At 42.0% G+C, this 19,613-nt stretch overlaps 1 protein-coding gene across 4 annotated transcripts in view; it reads right to left on the reverse strand.

Moving 5' to 3' along the window:
- The window catches only part of DHTKD1 (dehydrogenase E1 and transketolase domain containing 1), a 43,517-nt gene extending 23,904 nt beyond the window's left edge, over window positions 1–19,613 (reverse strand). For 2 of the 4 annotated variants that reach the window (XM_043480687.1, XM_043480686.1), the window contains exons 1-5: window positions 19,329–19,612; window positions 11,920–12,075; window positions 10,317–10,528; window positions 9,218–9,412; window positions 4,339–4,608 (exon numbers count right to left, since the gene is read on the reverse strand). In XM_043480687.1, coding sequence (XP_043336622.1) covers window positions 4,339–4,608; window positions 9,218–9,412; window positions 10,317–10,528; window positions 11,920–12,075; window positions 19,329–19,485 — 990 coding nt within the window. In that variant the 5' untranslated portion in view covers window positions 19,486–19,612. Of the gene's footprint in view, window positions 1–4,338; window positions 4,609–9,217; window positions 9,413–10,316; window positions 10,529–11,919; window positions 12,076–12,209; window positions 12,302–19,328 lie in introns of all 4 variants that reach the window. The other 2 variants (XM_043480688.1, XR_006271805.1) reach the window with 2 other exon arrangements.

Consider the following 19,613-nt stretch of genomic DNA (forward strand, 5'->3'; position numbering starts at 1 on the left):
AGTGATGTCTCTGCTTTTTAATATGCTGTCTAGGTTTGTCGTAGTTTTTCTTCCAAGGAGCAAAAGTCTTTTAATTTAACTTTAAGCAAAAGTCTGCAGTCACTGTCCACATTAATTCTGGAGCCCAAGAATATGAAATATGACACTGTTTCCATTTTTTCTCCCATCTATTTGCCATGAAGTGATAGGACTGGATGCCATGATCTTTGTTTTTTTAATGTTGAGTTTTAAGCCAGATTTTTCTCTCTCCCCTTTCATCTTCATCAAGAGGCATTTTAGTTCCTCTTCACTTTCTGCCATTAAAGTGGTATCATCTGCTTACCTGAGGTTGTTGATATTTCTCCCGGCAATCTTGATTCCAGCTTGTGAGTTATCCAGCCCGGCATTTCGCATGATGTACTCTGCATATAAGTTAAATATGCAGGGTGACAATATACAACCTTGACATACTCTTTTCCCAATTTTGAACCAGTCCATTGTAATTAATCTGATATGGTAACCACTGTGGCCCTAATTAGTAACAGAAATAAAAGACTTAAATAAGAATGAAGAAAGAATCCTTGGAAGGTAATTTTTTTAATGACAGTGAAAATGTCCTTAAAAGAGTAATTTGTATATACAAGTAGAACATTTTGGTTAAGAAAGGAATCCCTGCTTTCCTTGGTGATTCTCCAACCCACACCTTCCCGTAGATAGGGGTCTACAGAGATGACCGACATTTTGGAGCATCCAAGAACAGTAATAACATACCCTTACATTACCTTCACAACACTATAAACATTATCTTTATTAACCCATTTATCTACCATGCGTGGGGGGCCTGGGAAGGGAATTTCTATTGTTCCTTTTACAGGTGAGAAAATCAAGGTTCAGAAAGAGTTTGTATTTCGCATGGCTAGGACTAGACCTTCTGTGATGCCTCCATTTTTTCTACTAATTTCCTCACCCTGCCAAACCCATCCCCTGGGTTAAGGAACTTACTGAGTTCTCATTTAACTCTCAGAACACTCTGGAAATGTAATACACTTCCCTTGACCTCTGAGATCTAGGGAAACAATGGGACAGAAGCAAGCAAGAAGGCCAAGCTGTGCGTCCTAAATCACTTCTGTCGTGTCTGACTCTTTGTGACCCTATGGACCTTGCCCGCCAGGCTCCTGTGTCCATGGGATTCTCCAGGCAAGAATTCTGGAGTGGGTTGCCAAGCCTTCCTCCGAGGGATCTTTCCGACCCAGAGATTTTTCCAACTCATGTCTCTTAATGTCTCCTGCATTGGCAGGTGGGTTCTTTACCACTAGCGCCACCTGGGAAGCCCGAAGGGCAAGCTGGAAGGCTGCAAAGCCAGGATCTGAACTTAGCTTTTCATGGTTCCAGAATCCTTGCTATTTCTCACCGGGCTATACTATCAGGTCCAGCCCTCAGCCACACGCTGGCCCACAAGGGTCACGGGGTTCCAGGCATCTGAAAACCCCTCACTCTTTGGCCTCCTGGCTGATGGGACTTCTGTGTGGTAATGATGTGAATGACGTAAAAGGAGACCTGTAAAGCAAGGAAGAGAGATGGGTGTCTCACAGAAGAGGCACTGCTAAGACATAATGGCTGTTCACAACTTGCATCGTTTTATCATGGTCTTAGGGTTCTTGGCGCTAAAGCCATATGTCATCTGCTAACTTTATTTCCTTTCTTAAATCAAAAGAGAAAAGATTCCATGGTGGTGGTGGTTTAGTCACTAAGTCATGTCCAACTCTTGCGACCCCATGGACTATAGCCTGCCAGGCTCCTCTGTCCATAGGATTCTCCAGGACAGAATACTCCAGAATACTGGAGTGGGTTGCCATTTCCTTCTCCAGGGGATCTTCCCAACCCAGGAACTGAACCTAGGTCTCCTGCATTGCTGGCAGATTCGTTACCAACTGAGCTACAAGGGAAGCTCCAAAGACTCCATGGTTGCTCATAAAGCTTTGAGGAGTCAGGTCCATGAGCCCCAAGGAATTCTGGAGGCAGCAGAAACCACTCAATAAAATACAGTAAGGGGCATGGACACACACAGCTGATAACAAATGACAGTGCAATCCTACCAGGTCCAGGACTAAGATGAATCACAGACAGCAAAAGTATCATCTATAGTCTCACCCAGGATGATTTTATAGACTCCAAATTTCAGGTTTCCACAATAAATTAGAATGTTGAATTTGAATGAGGCAAGACACTGGCAGACATAGCAAGATAAAATGTTTTGGGAACAAGAAGTAGAGAGAAGAGGGCAGTTTCTCTTCAGTTTAAAGAACATGCCACTTTCACCTCTTACTTCAGAAATCAGTCTTAACATCAGGTTAACGTACTGGGAAAATGTGAATAACTGAACTATGTTAGAGTCTCATGAGTTCAAGTGAAAGGTGAAGAGAATGTATGGCTAACAATGTGAAGATTTCTATTTAGAAATACTATATCATAATCAAATTCAAATGTGCTTACCCGACAATTTATTTACTACAAGTTTCTGGCCCATGAAAAATTAACAATAAGATAATGTAGTTATTTGTGCATGCTCAATGGATTCAGTTGTGTCTGACTCTTTGCAACCTTATGGACCATAGCCGGCCAAGCTCCTCTGTCCATGGGATTCTCCAGGCATGAATACTGGAGTGGGTTGCCATGCCCTCCTCTAGGGCATCTTCCTGACTCCAAGATCGAACTTGTATCTGTTATGTCTCCTTGCATTGACAGTCAGATTCTATACTACTAGCGCCATCTGGGAAGCCCCCAGTTATTTGTAAACGTAGACAAATATTCTACTGCCTTGTGGATTTAACTGTTTTCATTGGGTTTAAAGACCCAGTTACTGATATCCAGGATTAATTATCCTCTAGGCGTTAAAGGTTTCATATTAAATGAATACTTGTAGAAGAAAAACATGACCCACAATCTACACCTCTAAAATATACCTGTTGGGTTACCAATGGTGGGGGGTGGAGGAAGTAATACACTATTCATTTGTCTTGTTTGCCTTAATGCCAAAGACTTTCATTTTAAAGCAAACAAACAAGCAAGCAAAATAAATCCAGACTCTTGCAGCCTTGTTAGATAGACAGACACTGTGTGGTTTCCATGAGGGTCACAGTTTCATGGAAGTAATGACATTTGTCCTCTTAGTAGTGGCAGCTATGTCAGTCCACACTCCCTTAATTAATTCATAACTCAAGAAAGGAAAAACACAGTGAAGACCTTTGTCTAAAGTCAGTTGCCTTGATTGGGCGGGGAGGACGATAAATTGGGAGATCAAGATTGACATATACACACCACTATATTTAAAATAGGTAACAAATAAGAACCTACTGTATAGCACAGGAAACTATTCAGTACTTTGCAATGATCTATATGAGAATGGAATCTTAAAAAAAAGTAAATATATGTACATGTGTAACCGACTCACTTTGCTGTACAGCAGAAATTAACACAATATTGTAAATCAACTATACGCCAAAAAGAAAAAATTAACTAGGGACTTCCCTGGTGGTCCAGTGGCTGAGACTCTGTGCTCCCAAAGCTGGGGGGCCCGGGTTTTATCCCTGGTCAGGGAACTAGATCCCACATGCTGTAATAAGACCCAGCACAGCCAAATACATAAATAGAAATAAATATATTTTTAATTAGATAAAAAAATTATTTTTAAAAAGATCAGTCAAAAAATAAAACACAGTCAGTTGACTTGAGATTACTGGTGGGCAGATACTCACATCTGCTATGAATTTTTAAAACAACCCCCAAATCTTCTTTTCCCAAAAGTTCACCTTAGTTTTGTCTGGAACATGTGCTGTCTCCTGTCATGATAACTGTGGAATCCTATCCCAAGGCCACAGACGCTGAGCCCAGAACCAAGGTCACCTCCGAAGCTGACTGAGCCCCTCTGTAACCATTGCCAAAAGCCCCCCTGATCATCACCAGCAAGCTTCCTGACCCCAAATTAGGTAAAAATGCCCACCCATGCTCACCCTATTATAGCGCTCTAACCAATCACCTAATACCACCCTTCCAGCAGGAATTTTGTCTTGAGGCTATAAAAATTGACTACTAACCCACAAAGGTGTCGGCTCTCCCTTGAGCCAGCCGGCTGCTCTAACAGCGTCCTGTTGGCTCTCCCTGGTCTGCCAGGAGGTGACGGCCAGCCCTGCTCCCAGTGCCCACATTCTGCTCTTTGTTCTTAGTAAACTCACGCCTTTCTGCAGTACGCCGGAAATTCTTTTCCAATCCCCACCGGACTGCCATGACAACTACCAACCTGGACATCCTTTCTGCCCAGTATTCCCAACCTCTGGCCTTACTTCCTGAAGCTCCCAGTACCTGTAAGCAGATGACTTTGTCCCCAGGCTGAGCTGAACTGTCCAGGGAGTAGTCCCCATCCCGCCTGGACTGCTGCCTCCCCCGAGTCTTCCCGACTGCCACAGGGTTCACGGCTTCCAGGTGCGAGGGGTTGGGCAGCATAGTCACGTGGAGGGGATGGTGCGCACCGAAGTCCAGGTCAACCGAGGACGTTAGGTGAGACAGGACATCGCCAACGGCTGAGACGTTTTCCGGAAATTCACTTAAGCCTCGCATTTTACGGAACATCAGCTAAGCCGAGTAAACACACAAGAAAAAATGGGAAGAGGTGGTTCGTTTAAATCATACAATCTAAAAAAAACTTTATGCACATGTTGTATATATATTGTGACCATGCATGATTTAAAGATAAGCACACACTTGTAACTGCTCGAATGCACAGAGCTATTTGGCGATGTTCATCATCAAATGAAGTTCTAACACATTAAGACAAGTCCAGCATGATGCAGACAGTAAGATACCTCTGCCTTGTAATAAGCAAAATTTTTTCTTAATTGCACCTGTTAGAATGTATTTTCCAAAAGAATTAGTATTCTTGTTAAATTATTAACAGGAACTGCTAATAAGATTTATTCTCGTTTAAGATGGAAAGGAAAATAAGAACTTCATCCCATTTAGTCACAGGATGACATCCACTACTTAGCTCAAGTGGCATCTAAGAAACTATTTTGCAATTCTCAGATTGTAGCATCTATGTAAGTTCTGGTACCATTTTAGTTTCAAAATTGTGAAAAATGTATGGATATTTTGAAGATGAAAAGTAACATAGTACTATGAAAGATTCTAAATATGTTCTCTTTACAAAATATAGTGGGTAATTGATAAATAAATCATTGATTTTTAAAATTAAAAAAAAGAAACTATATTTTGCCATTCTCAAAGGACTTCTCTGCATATGTTCTGTCATCTCATTTTCATACTCTTCTAAGAGATAGGTGTCACTATCCATTTTAAAAATGAACAAACTAAAAGACTAAAAATAGAGTTGCCATTCAGTTCAGTTCAGTTCAGCTCAGTCGCTCAGTCGTTTCTGACTCTTCGCAACCCCATGAACCACAGCATGCCAGGCCTCCCTGTCCATCACCAACTCCCAGAGTTCACCCAAATCCATGTCCATTGAGTCGGTGATGCCATCCAACCATCTCATCCTCTGTTGTCTCCTTCTCCTCCTGCCCTCAATCTTTCCCAGCATCAGGGTCTTTTCAAATGAGTCAGCTCTTCACATCAGAGTTACTATACAATCCATCAGTCCACTCCTGGGCATATATCTGGAGAAAACTCTAATTAGTACAAGCACCCCAGTGTCCACCAGCAGCACTATTTACAATAGCCAACACATGGAAACAACCTAAGTATCCATTGATAGATAAATGGATAAAAAAAAATGTGGTATGTATATAGCGGAATATTACTCAGCCACAAAATAGAATGAAATAATGCCATTTACAGCAACATGGATACACCTAGAGATTATCATATTAAGTGAAATAAATCAGACAGAAAATGACAACAGACTTGTGTGTGCAATCTAAAGAAATGATACAGGAAATCCCTGGTGCCCAGTGATTAGGATTCTGCGCTTTCACTGCCGAGGGCCTATGTTCAGTCTCTTGTCAGGGAACTAAGATCCCACAGGTTGAGCAAAGCAGACAAAAAAAAAAAAACAAAAACCGGAGAACTTATTTACAAAACAGATGCACAGACATAGAAAACAATCTTATGGTTACTAAAGGGGAAGAGGAGGGATAAATTAGGAGTTTGAGAATTAAAAAAATAAAAAAGGATGAGCAAGAGAAATTACTTCAGTGGTTTAAAGGTCCTTGGCTACAAAACTGGGTCTCAAGTCAAACTATCTACCAAAGACACTATATTGTGCTCAATTGGCCAAATGGTTTAAATGACCCAAAAGCTTCTTATCGCCCTCACTGTAAATAGGAGCATGCAAACTCACAGGATAGGAAAAGATGTGTTTTTCACAAGCTTCAGTTCAGTTCAGTTCAGTCGCTCAGTCGTATCTGACTCTTTGCGACCCATGAACTGCAGCATGCCAGGCTTCCCTGTCCAACTCCTGGAGCGTGCTCAAATTCATGTCCATCAAGTCAGTGATGCCATCCAACCATCTCAATCTCTGTTGGCCCCTTCTCCTCCTGCCTTCAATCTTTCCCAGCATCAGGGTCTTTTCTAAGGAGTCAGTTCTTCACATAAGCTGGCCAAAGTAGTGGAGCTTCAGCTTCAGCGTCAGTCCTTCCAATGAACACTAAGGGTTGATTCCCTTTAGGATTGACTGGTTTGATCTCCTTGCAGTACAAGGGACTCTCATGAGTCTTCTCCAACAGCACAGTTCAAAAGCATCAATTCTTTGGTGCTCAGCTTTCTTTATGGCCCAACTCTCACATCCATACATGACTTCTGGAAAAACCATAGCTTTGACTAGACAGACCATTGTCGGCAAAGTAATGTCTCTGCTTTTTAATATGCTATCTAGGTTGGTTATAGTTTTTCTTCCAAGGAGCAAGCGTCTTTTAATCTCATGTCTGCAGTCACCATCTGCAGTGATTTTGGAGTCCCCAAAAATAAAATCTGTCACTGTTTCCATTGTTTCCGTATCTATGTGCCATGAAGTGATGGGACTAGATGCCATGATCTTAGTTTTTTGAATGTTTAGATTCAAGCCAGCTTTTTCACTCTCCTCTTTCACTCACATCAAGAGGCTCTTTAGTTCTTCTTCGCTTTCTGCCATAAGGGTGGTGTCATCTGCAGATCTGAGGTTGATATTTCTCCCACAATTCTTGATTCCAGTTTGTGCTTTCTCCAGTCCAGCATTTCACATGATGTACTCTGCATATAAGTTAAATAAACAGGGTGACAATATACAGTACAGCCTTGACATACTCCTTTCCCAATTTGGAACCAGTCTGTTGTTCCATGTCTGGTTCTAACTGTTGCTTCTTGACCTGCATACAGATTTCTCAGCAGGCAGGTCAGGTGTTCTGGTATTCCCATCTCTTTAAGAATTTTCCACAGCTTGTTGTGATCCACACAGTCAAAGGCTTTGGTATAGTCAATACAGCAGAAGTAGATGTTTTTCTGGAACTCTCTTGCTTTTTCTATGATCCAACGGATGTTCACAAGTATGGTCACTGATAATCATTTCTGTGCTTTTGAGTAACTTCTTTGTCTGGGATATTTTAGGAATGCAATTTTTGGTTTAAGAATTTCTGCAGATGTCAAAGGACACCTCCATCTGTCAATCATTTTATTCTGTTGTATGGTACCTTTTCTATGGTGAGTTTTCAAAGCTGATTATGGTTCTCTTAGCATCAGAAACACTGAAGTATTAACAAAAACGGTAAAACTTGGCCCCAAGACATGACATCATGTGTAATTTTTTAATTAAGAAAATTTTTTGGATTGAGGTATAGTTGATTTACAATATTACAAAAATTTCAGGTATACAACATAGTGATTCAAAACTTTTAGAGATTTTACTTCATTTAGTTACTATTGGTTATATTGTAGCCAACATAAAATACAGCCAAAATATTGGTTATATTCTCTGTGTTTTACAATATAGCATATAGCTTATTTATTTTTTACAAAGTAGTTTATATTCCTCAATTCCATATCCCTGTATTACCCCTTCCCATTTTCCCTCTCCCCACTGGTAACCACTAGTTTGTTCTATCTGTGAGTCTGTTTCTTTTTTGTTATAGTTATTAGTTTGTTTTATTTTTTAGATTTCACATATAAGTGATAACATGAAATATTTATCTTTGTGTGGCTTACTTCACTAAGCATAAAACCTTGCAAGTCCATTCCTATTGTTGCAAATGGCAAATTTACATTATTTTTTATGTCTGAGTTATATTCCATTGTATGTGTATATGCCACATCTTTGTTTATCTGTTGATGGACACTTAAGTTGCTGCTGTATCTTATCAATTATAAATAATACTGCTAAGAACATTGGGGTGCATGTATCTTTCCAAATTAGTGCTTTTGTTTTCTTCAAATATATATACCCAAGAGTGGAGTTTCTGGGTCATATGATATTTTTTGTTTGTTTTTTGAGTTGTTTTTGTTGCAACACATGGCTTGTGGGATCTTAGTTCTCTGATCCAGGATTGAACCCAAGCCTGGCAGTGAAAGCACCAAGTCCTAACCACTGAACCCCCAGGGAACTACCTAACATTTATAATTGTTTTTAATCTCCTGGCCAAGAATAGCGGTGAGGTTTACCCATGCATAATGGCCATAACCTTATCAGACACTTACCAGACTATTCCCTGTCATTGAATATTGTGCCCCCGGACGCTCAAGTGCTTCGAGATTTACAGAGCATCTGAGTCAGACTGAACAAGAATACGAACGATCCAATAACCAATAAAACTACTCACTTTGGAGGATCTCTTGAGATAACAATGTTTTATTAGTTTCATACAATCTATTAACTATAATCTGCAAATAAGTAGAAGGTAAAAATGACTTTCTGGAAGATGAAATTTTATCAAACTGAACAGATCTTTGTGTTTGTTTAAATGATTTCTACGAAATAGGGAAAGTATGCTTCAAAAAACAGAATTTATCTGTTTGCATCATCCTTAGGAAACAAACTAACTTTTAACATTCCTGAGTGAAGAAAGAATTCCTGTAAAGAGATATAGGAAAATCAACCTAAACACCAGGTCCAACAGCATCAGTTTTCATCAATTAACAAAGTTGTCTCCTGGACCAATGGTTCATATGCTTAGTCGGTTTTCTAAAAGCGATTATTACCATCGACTTTACTCTGTTTCAGTCAATTGCACATCACTGGTGGGAAAAACAGAAGTCCTTTTACCTCTGGAGGGAACTGCAGAAGGCCTGTCAGCAAGTTCAGCCTCCCTCTATGGGGCATCCCAATAATAACATCCGTTACCCCGCTGTAAGCTGCCATTTTCAGCAGCTCGTAGAAAAAGCCCATCATGCTTTCTGCTCCTTCGCCTCCGTATCGCTTCACTGTGGCAAACTTGGTGGCCAAAAAGTGGTCAAACTCCTGTGGAACACCATGTCAGACACAATAGTTACAGGAGAGCTGACTACATGGGTCAAAGTCAAACACATTTAAGGAAACCCCGCACTGCTTTAAGCAGCTACAACAGGGTCTATTCAGTGCAGACCCCAGAGATGAACAGAAGTCACTCAGAGCCTGGCAAGAAAGCCCTGCCGAGGACACCAGGCAGCAGTGGGGACACAGAGAAAACAACCCAAGTGTTAGAAGAACTCACCCCAGTAGGAAGCCCATCAGAATGCCAGGCCTTTTCCAGGACTTGAGTTTTAGTTCAGGGCTCTATAGTATTTCATCTGGGCCGCAAACTAGCCGTCCACCCACACACATTACTGGGGGCAGGGGTCTTGTCATATTGATAGGCTCAAGTCCTGAGCACAGTCCTGGACATTCAATCCTATTAATCTATATTGAGAGCCTCTTTCATGTATAGTTCCTTTCTCTTTAAAAAAATTTTAACTTTTTAAAATGTTTTTTAAACTTTTTCTTTGTATTGGGGTATAGGCAAGTAACAATATTGTGATAGTTTAAGGTGAACGGTGAAGGAACTCAGCCATACATATACGTGTATTCCTTTTTCCTTTTTTAATCCCTTCAGGTAATTAAAAGAGGAATCAAATCTTAAGGACTTTGCAGTCTTTTATGAAGGGAAGAGACAAATACATAGAAAGTATCGACTCTGAGGAGAACCAACAGCTCTGGCGGTTGGAGATCTACTTCATTCTACTTAGAATAAAGTGGTGTGTGTTACACTGTCTGTTGTGTTGAGGCCATGGGGGAATTGTGGCTACATTCAGAGAGTTCATGTCTTAACTCCCTCTCTTCAATATTTATATGTCTTTGGAGAAAAAGAGCTGAACAATTCCTTTGATGTTAGCTGCTACTTTTATACCTGAGATTCTAACATTAGTTTTGACAGGTGTTTTCGCTCTTCTGTGGTAAATGCCTCCTTCTTCAGTTCCTCAAACCGCTTGGCAAACCAGTCTTTCTCCTCCTGGCTCTGCAGCTGAGAGGTTTCGATAGAAATCTGCCCACAGTAGATCTGGTTGAGATAGGCGACGACTTCCTCAAGAGAGGCCTCCTCCTTCCCCATGTTCAATAATCCTATGAAATGGAATCAAAAGGGTCACTTTAAAGAATAGTCAAACAAATATAGAACATACCAAGATCCTTATCTCAATTCAGAGCATTTTATTCTAAATAACTTGGGTCATCATCAATGGTTATCCAGATTTTTCTAAAGGCAAAACTAAAAATATGGTCAAAGGCCATAAAGTACTAAAAGGAGAGGAAATAAAAATCTTCCCCCAAACAGAGCGATGATTTTTAATGCCAAATTTCAATTCTATAGTCTTTTAAAAGTGAATTTTGGACTTGCCATTCATCTGCTTTATAGCTATAAATCATATGTTCTATCTTGATCTGAAATATCTATCAAAATGTTCAAGTCTTATCAATATCTATAAAGCAATGCCTATTATTGCTCAGTTGGTCTTAATGTGAATTAATATTGACAGCAATGCAACATTCTAAGGTAAAAGGAAATCTCCCTGAACCTCAGCCAAAGAAAAGGAAGTTTTGTAATATGTGACTGGCCCAGCACCAAATCAATTACCAGTCTTTTGCCTAAACCTACAACATGAATTTAACAAGCCAACATTTACTTTATATTGTGTACGGTTTCTTATAGTAAGTGTTACATCTTTGACATTGGCTGATCAAAGCTTCAGTGAACATGGGAGTACAGATACATCTTTCATGATTTCAGTTCCTTTAGATTTATACCCAGAAATGGAATTGCTGGGTCATACAGTAGTTCTATTTTTAATTTTTTGAAGATCCTCCCTACTGCTTTTCATAGTGGCTGCACCAACTTGTATTCCTACCAAGAGTGGACAAGAGTTCCCTTTTCTCTGCATCCTCACTGACACTTGTATCTTTGGTTTTTGTTTGTTTTTTTTAATTGAAGAATACTTGATCTACACTGTTGTGTTAATTTTAGCAAAGTGATCAGTTTTATATACACGCGCGCACACACACACTCTCTCTCTCTCCTTCATTTTCCTTTCCATTATGGCTTACCACAGGATAAACTGTGGTATAAACTGTACTATAGCACAGTAGGACCTTGTGGTTCATCCAATTCTGGGGTTTTTTGACAACAGCCATTCTAACAGTTGTGAGGTGATAGCTCATTGTGGTTTTGATTTGCATTTCCCTGATGATTAGTGATGCCAAGCACTTTTTTATGTACCCATTGGCCATTTGTGTATATGATTTGAACACAGAGGATACGGGCCCTGTCGGAAGACAGTTCCAGAACCTCAACACTACTCTCCCAGACAGTGTCCAAATGTGCCCCTTACTGTCTCCTCACACCCATGGAAGGCTCAGCTCCAGCGGGCATGACTGCAGTTCTTCAAGAATGGAGAAAGGAGCCCCGCTTCACCGGCAGTTAACTGACACACGGACAGTCGACAGCTGATGACCTTTACCTGTGGTATTAAAGGGTCCCTGCAGAGTCTGCAGCAGGGCTTGGATTTCAGGCACGTTTTCCTGCAGGGCTTGACCATTGAAGAGCGGGTTGATTTTGGCAGCTTTATGCCCATGCTCACAATACACCGTCACCAACCTGGCAAGGCCATGGTCCACTGATTGAGTGGAAAAACAACAACAACAACAACAACAATAGAACAACAGTTTAGGAAATGCCCACAAACCACAAAATCAGTTTTCAAAGAAGCCTTTGTGGCTTTGGACATTTTTAACGCGTGGTTCTACCCACCATAGCTGCCAGTGGTTTTCAGGATTAAAAACTAGCAGAATCCAGGAAAACACACTTATTTCCTTAAATTTGTCTCCTGAGAGCAAAAGTCACTGAAAAATAACCAGAAGGAACCAGAATTATGGGTACACATTTGTGGAAATAACTATGCACATGGATAGATTTTACAAGGAAACACCCCAAATTGAAAATAACTGTTAAAATGCTATAATTTTAATTATGGATAATTATAGTCCTCTTAATTATTATTTGAGTTTTTTATATTGTACATTAAAAAAAAACAGAGGAAAAAAAATAAAAAAACAGAGTTTAAACTGCAAAATCAATGTTACATTTCCTTCCTTACGTCCTCCAGGTACACATTTTATAGACTCATGAAATCACAGACCAGGAAAAAGACCTTAGAAATGATCTTATTACTACATAATAAAAAACAAAATCCTATTTGTAGCCTTAAATGAGTAATTCTCCAACCTCTTCTTAAAGGGGAAATCACTATATTTCAATGAATCTAATTCTATCTTAGATTATTTTTTTTTAAATCTTAGATGACTTTATATTAAGCCAAAAGCTGCTTTTCTTCCCTTTTGCACATGAAAGCCCTTCTAAAATTTGGAAGAAAATCCTTCAAGACCACAACTTCCAATATCATCTACAAAATTACATCCTTAGTGGAGTTAAGTTAACGGTAAATATACAGGGTTATCATCACCATTCTCACCAGTTTACTAGCCCTCTTTAAAAAAAAATTAATTAATTCTTATTGGACTTCCTGGTGGCACAGTGGATAAGAATCTGTCTGCCAATGCAGGGGACGCGGGTTTGATTCCTGGTCTAGGAAGATTCCTTATGCCTCGCAGCAACTAAGCCCCTGCGCCACAACTCCTGAGCCTGAGTGCTGCAACTACTGAAGCCCTCTCGCCTAGAGCCTGTGCCCTGCAACCAGAAAAGCCACCGCAGTGAGAAGTCCGAGCACTGCAAGTAGACAGTAGCCTCTGCTCTCAGAAACCAGAGAAAGCCTGCACAAAGCAACTAAGACCCTGCACAGGTAAAAATAAATACAAATAAATAAATATTATTATTTTTTTATGTTTTGACCACACCCGCACCACATGTGGGATCTTATGTCCCTGATCAAGGATCAAACCTGGCCCTCTGCATTAGAAGCATAGAGTCTTCACCACTGGACGACCGGGGAAGTCCCCTACAAGCCCTCTTGTGAAAACATTCTCTTTAGCAAACCACATCTAGTTATGAGATCACTGCTTCAGTTTCTCACTGAAAATCCAAGCTTTTAGTGATACTCTACAACACAGATGGGGGAGTTGGCACAAAAGGATGCCGTTCACCCCAAAGAACACACAGCACCTACTATTCTTGAAGAGAGACAGGCCTCTTCCCGTCCTACCTCGGGGCACATCCTCCACCCATCCTCACCATCTGTTTTCTCCCAGACTCTTTATTTCACTGCTCTGGTTTCTGCTGCTGCTGCTGTGCTCAATCGTGTCTGACTCTTTTCGACCCCATGGACTGTAGCCTGCCGGGCTCCTCTGTCCATGGAATTTTCCAGGCAAGAACACTGGAGTGGGTTGCCATTTCCTCCAGACCCAACCCGGTATCTCTTCCCTCTCTGCCTCCTAGATCGATCCTTCCACTGTGACATCTAGAATTCCGTCCGTTCCGTGATTAACAGACCTCCCTACATTCTTCACCTCTTCCCTAAACGTTCCTTATACTCCTGTCTGCACAGCAATCTGTTTTCCCCTGAGGACACCAGTAAATGGTGCAATTACTCATCACCCACACCCACACCCCTCCAGTAGGGTGGGTGGAGTCAATGCCTCCTCATTCCTCACTGATCTTTCCCTCCTGTTAGTCCTCTAACTCTCTACAAACCCCAGTCATCTGAGGGACATGCCACAGTGCTGACGACTAATCCTCACTGGCCAAAAATCATCATCAGATAATGTTGTAGGAGAATGCTTATTGGATGTGCCAATTTGTTTAGAAGAAAAAAGACTAAATTACACTATATATCATATGAGCCTGAGCTGTGTTAAAATGTGTGTATTATACCTATATATTTTCATCACAAAGTGTATCAAGCATATTAGCACCTACATACTTCATATATGTCTCTTCATTTGCATATATATTTCATTTGTATCAAGGAAATAGACCAAAAAGTTAGTGATGATTTTATGTCAAAATTCCCAATTTTCCTTGCTTATCATATTTTCTAATTTTTCCATACTGAACACGTGCAATAGAGCTCTTTATTTATTTATTTATACTTTGAGGGGCCATGCCACAAAGCTTGTGGGATCTTAGTTCTCTGACTAGGGATTGAATCTGTGCCTGTGGCAATGGAAGCACTGAGTCCTCCACTGGACAGATGCTGAAGGTAAAGCTCCAATACTTTAGCCACCTGATGCGAAGAGCTGACTCATTGGAAAGGATCCTGATGCTGGGAAAGATGGAAGGCAAAAGAAGAGGACAACAGAGGATGAGATGGTTAGATAGCATCACCAATTCAATGGACATGAATTTGAGCAAACTCCATTAGATGGTGAAGCACAGGGAAGCCTGGGGTGCTGCAGTCCATGGGGTAGCAAAAAATTGGACACAACTTAGCAACAACTGTGCCTAGACTGCTTGTGTGAACAAGATGATTTAGGCTGAACACCTGCTGTCCTTCTGGGAACCTGGGATTTTGGCACATGCAGAGGGTGCTTACAGGAACCTCTTCCAATAAAAACTCTGGGTGCTGAGTCTCTAACAGACTTCCCTGTTAGAACAGGTTAGAACAGGGAAGTGTTCTCACAGGAACACCGCACATCTGTTGCTGTGTTTCTTAAAGAGAAGGGCGTCATGTGTGACCGTCATGAGGAAAAGAGCAGAAGGAAGACTGCACAGTGGGTCCCGCAGACCCTTCCTGTGCCTTTGCCATTACAGTCCAGCTGTGCATCCTCATTGCACCTACTAAACCTCAGCCAGGAGTCCAGCCATACACTGTGTGTTATGAGTCCCTTCTGGAGACTCCAAGTGTGGGGTGGTCTTCAGGACACACATTATGGATGACACAGGAGCTAAGTACCTTAACAGTTGTGCCTTACAAATGCATATGGACAAATGCATATTCTGGGCCGCAGGCTCCATGCCCCATTTCCAGGCTGAAATGTGGACAAGTGTATATTTTCCCAGCCCCACTTTCTGAGCACCAAGTTTCCAGGCTGAAACATGAACAAGTGCATTTTATCTGCGGAAGAGTCAGCAGAAGCCCAAACAGGTTAAGTGACCTGCAGAAAGTAACAGAGGTAATGACAAAGTTGGAATTTGAACTATTTGTACTTTAGTGTACTTCCCTGATAGCTCAGTTGGTAAAGAATTCACCTGCAATGCAGGAGACCCCGATTCGATTCCTGGGTCGGGAAGATCCGCTGGACAAGGGATAGGCTACCCACTCCAGTATCCTTGGGCTTTCCTGGTGTCTCAGCTGGTAAAGAATCTGCCTGCAATGTGGGAGACCTGGGTTCAATCCCTGGATTGGGAAGATTCCCTTGGAAAAGGGAAAGGCTACCCACTTCAGTATTCTTGCCTGAAGAATTCCATGGACTGCATAGTCCATGGGGTGGCAGAGTCAGACATGGCTAAGCAACTTTCACTTTGATTTTAATCCAGCGTTTCACCTGTTATACCACAACAAAAATTGAAAAGGAAGTCAGAGCCTACCACAAAAGAGAGGGAACTAGAAGTCCACGAAACATTTTAAAAATCATCTAAATTTGAAAGATTATTTATTTATTGGCTGCACTCTGTCTTCATTGCTGCTCGGGCTTTCTCTAGTTGTCGTGAGCAGTGGCTACTCTCTAGATGTGGTGCACCGACTTTCCAGGGCGGTGGCTTCTCTTGCTGCAGCTCATAGGCTCTAGAGCATAGGTTCAATAGTTGTGGCACACAAGCTTAGCTGCCCCAAGGCATGTGGATCTTTCCAAGCCAGGGATCGAACCAGTAGCCCCTGCATTGCCAGGTGGATTCTTAGCCACCACTGAACCACCAATGAAAGTGAAAGTCGCTCAGCTGTGTCCAGCTCTTTACGACCCCATGGACTGTACAGTCCATGGAATTCTCCAGGCCAGAATACTGGAGTGGGTAGCCTTTCCCTTCTCCCGGGGATCTTCCCAACCCAGGGATCGACCTCAGGTCTCCTGCATTGCAGATGGATTCTTTACCATCTGAGCCACCAGGGAAGCCCAGGCAAGTCTCAACATGTTTAAAAAATCTCTAACGTCGTAAGATTTTCCCCAACTGTTTTTCCTATAATGCCTCCAGTAAAGCCTCCTATTATGTCTCTCTCTCTTTTTTTGGTGGGGGGCTGCACACCGCGTGGCTTGTGGGATCTTAGTTCCCCCATCAGTGATCGAAATTGGGCCTTAGCAAGTGAAAGCATGAAGTCCTAACCACTGGACCAACAAGGAACTCCCAAGGCTCCTATTATTTCTAATATGCAACACACCTACAACCTCACTTCAGCTACTAAAGCTCGTTGCTAAGATCAGTAACCACTAAACACTATTTGGAATCTTATAGGCCCCATGTCCTAACCATCTCTAAATTCCACCATTTCCCCCAATCCTTCATAATGAAATTTATACCTGTGAATCACCAATCCTAAGCTGTTGCATTTCTATATACTAACAATAAACTATCAGAGATAGGAATTAAGGAAACAACCCCATTAACTGCAATATCAAAAAGAATAAAATTCCTAGGAATAATCCTATTTAAGGAGGTAAAAGACCGTACTCAGAAAACTGTAAGACACTGATGAAAGAAATGGAAGATGACACAAATGGATGGAAAGATATATGGTGTCCTTGGATTGGAAGAATTAAAGAAATGTCATTGTTAAAGGGTCATTGTTAAAATGACAATACTTCCGAAGCCAATCTCTAGATTCAGTGCAATTCCTATTAAAATACCAATAATTTTTCACAGAACTAGAACAAATAATTCTAAAATGTGTACGGAAAGTGTGAAAAGTGAAAGTGTTAGTTGCTCAGTTGTGTCCGACTCTGTAACCCCATGGCCTGGAGCCCACCAGGTTCCTCAGTCCATGGAATTCTCCAGGCAAGAATACTGGAGTGGGTAACCATTCCCTTCTCCAGAGAATCCTCCCGACCCAGGGATCAAACCCAGGTCTCCTGCATTGGCAGGCAGTAAAGACTATCTGAGTCACCAAGGAAGCCCTTGTGTATGGAAATCCACCTCCATTTCAATTTAAGATTGTTGATAAATAGAACTCAAGCTTGGAAGCTGAGGTTTACAGAGGTTAAAGTACAAGCTCTTTTACTAATAGCCAACTACAAAGGACACATATCATGGGTCAAATTTTAACTCCTGAAACCACTGCCATCCAAAATGGTCACTAGAAGCAAATTCAAGACCTCTTTGAAGGCTTACTACAGTGAAAACCTTAATAAATGAGGTATTCATCCTATGTTGGCCTTGATATTCACTTGGCCAAGATAAACATATGAAGAAAGAAGCTGATGAAGGGCAAAGAGGAGGAGGAAAGCACCACAACTTGGACTACACCTCCTCCCATTTCTCTATGTACCTTGGACGTGGGAGCTGCCTTGTGTTCATTTTCAGTAGGGTTTGTGAATACATTCTCTGTGTGGGAAGAAAACCTTAGAGTATTTAAATAGCCAAAGGGGTTGAGTGTGGTGATACTAGTTCTTTTCCAACATCCATTTTCCTCTTCTCTTTCAAAATAACTTTTAGCTGGAAGGTGGCCGCCCTGAAGAAAGACAATGCTTTCCAATCTCCCTTGCAAGGATGTACAGACGTGTGACCAAGCTCTATTGGACAAACATACCTTATATATACATCCCTTATTGGCTATAACGATGTTTGGCCATGGTGACCACAGACCTCCTGCTAGAAAATCACTTAGTGTGACATAAAAATACAAATTCCTGGACCTCATCTCAGGCCACTGAATGAGAATTGGGATGAGGGTGAGGCGAGGGAGGGCAGCCTGGGAACTAGCCTTTTAAACATCATTCAGAGTGATCTGAACGCACACTTCAGTTTGAGGGAAACTGACATGCAAAATTAGATACTCCATGTGTCAAGTGAAATAAGATATAGTCTTACTCTCAAGGGATTAGCCATCTAGCTGACCAAAATGCTGTTCCTAAAGAAACCTGTTGCACTCAAGAAAGAGAAATCAAAAAAAAAAAAAAAAAAGAAAGAGAAATCAGTTTTATTGTTAATCCAATAACCGCACCAAAGATATCAAATGGGACCTCCCTGGTGGTCCAGTGGTTAGGACTTCAGACTCTCACTGTCCAGGGCCAGTGTTCAATCCCTGGTCAGGGAACTAAGATCTCATAAGCCACGTGGCACAGCAAATAGTAATAACACATAAAAATTAAAAATGCCAAGTGACCTTCCTCTAACGACCAATCTGTGTTTATCTTCTATTCTGTGAGGATGAATAAACATACAATAATTTTGGAGCATAAACCAAATACTCAAAATTGGTCTCTTGTACATGAGGATGCAACTGAGCCTCCAAACACTGATATTCGTGTCTCCTAATCCATTAAAACCCGAGTAGCATAGTTCTGAATTCAGCAAAGAGTTTTAAACTCCTAAAGAGGCTAGACAGAAGAGACGAATGAATAATAAATACCATGATGAGGTTCAAGAACACCAATGCCCTCTTCACCCTAGTCACCATCGCGATCCCCACAGATCCCTCTCACACCGGTTTTGGAGACAGCCCTGGAAAATGTGTATCCTTGGGTGAACTCCAGGAGCTGGGCTATCTTAGAACTTTTCCTGCAGCCCCGCCTCCCTAAACAGCTAAGTTCTCACACGTTTTATAACCAGGGAATGGAAAAGACAAAAGAGTTCACAGAACCATTCTGTGACCCGGACCCTGACAAGACGCAGGCTTGTCCCTGGCCTCCCCTTCCTCACCACCCGCCTGCTCGCACACTGAGGCCCCCGGAAGTCCCAACCCTCAAAAGCACCCACCGCCGGCCCAGAAATAAGAACCCCTGACTCCCCAGCCGCCACGCCCACCGGCCCAGGCCCCATCCTGACCTGGGGGGCGCGCCAGGCCGCCCTCGGGCTCCCGGCTCTCGGGCTTCCTCGGCCGGTAGCCATAGACACCCCTCTCTGTCTGGTAGCCGCGCCGGAGGAAGAGCGGAGCGGCCCGACCGAGGCCCAGTCTTGCTGCTGCCATAGCGGCCCAGGCCATGTCCCACCAGGCCCCCGGGGCCCAGAGATCTGGGCGGGATGTCCAGGGGCCGCGGCCGCAGGGAGGTCGCTCCTGCGCTGACCCACCGCGGGGGAGCAGAGAGGCGAGGGGGGAAAACCCGCCCCCTA

This window comes from Cervus canadensis, chromosome 10, assembly GCF_019320065.1.
Source record: "Cervus canadensis isolate Bull #8, Minnesota chromosome 10, ASM1932006v1, whole genome shotgun sequence".
NCBI lineage: Eukaryota > Metazoa > Chordata > Mammalia > Artiodactyla > Cervidae > Cervus > Cervus canadensis.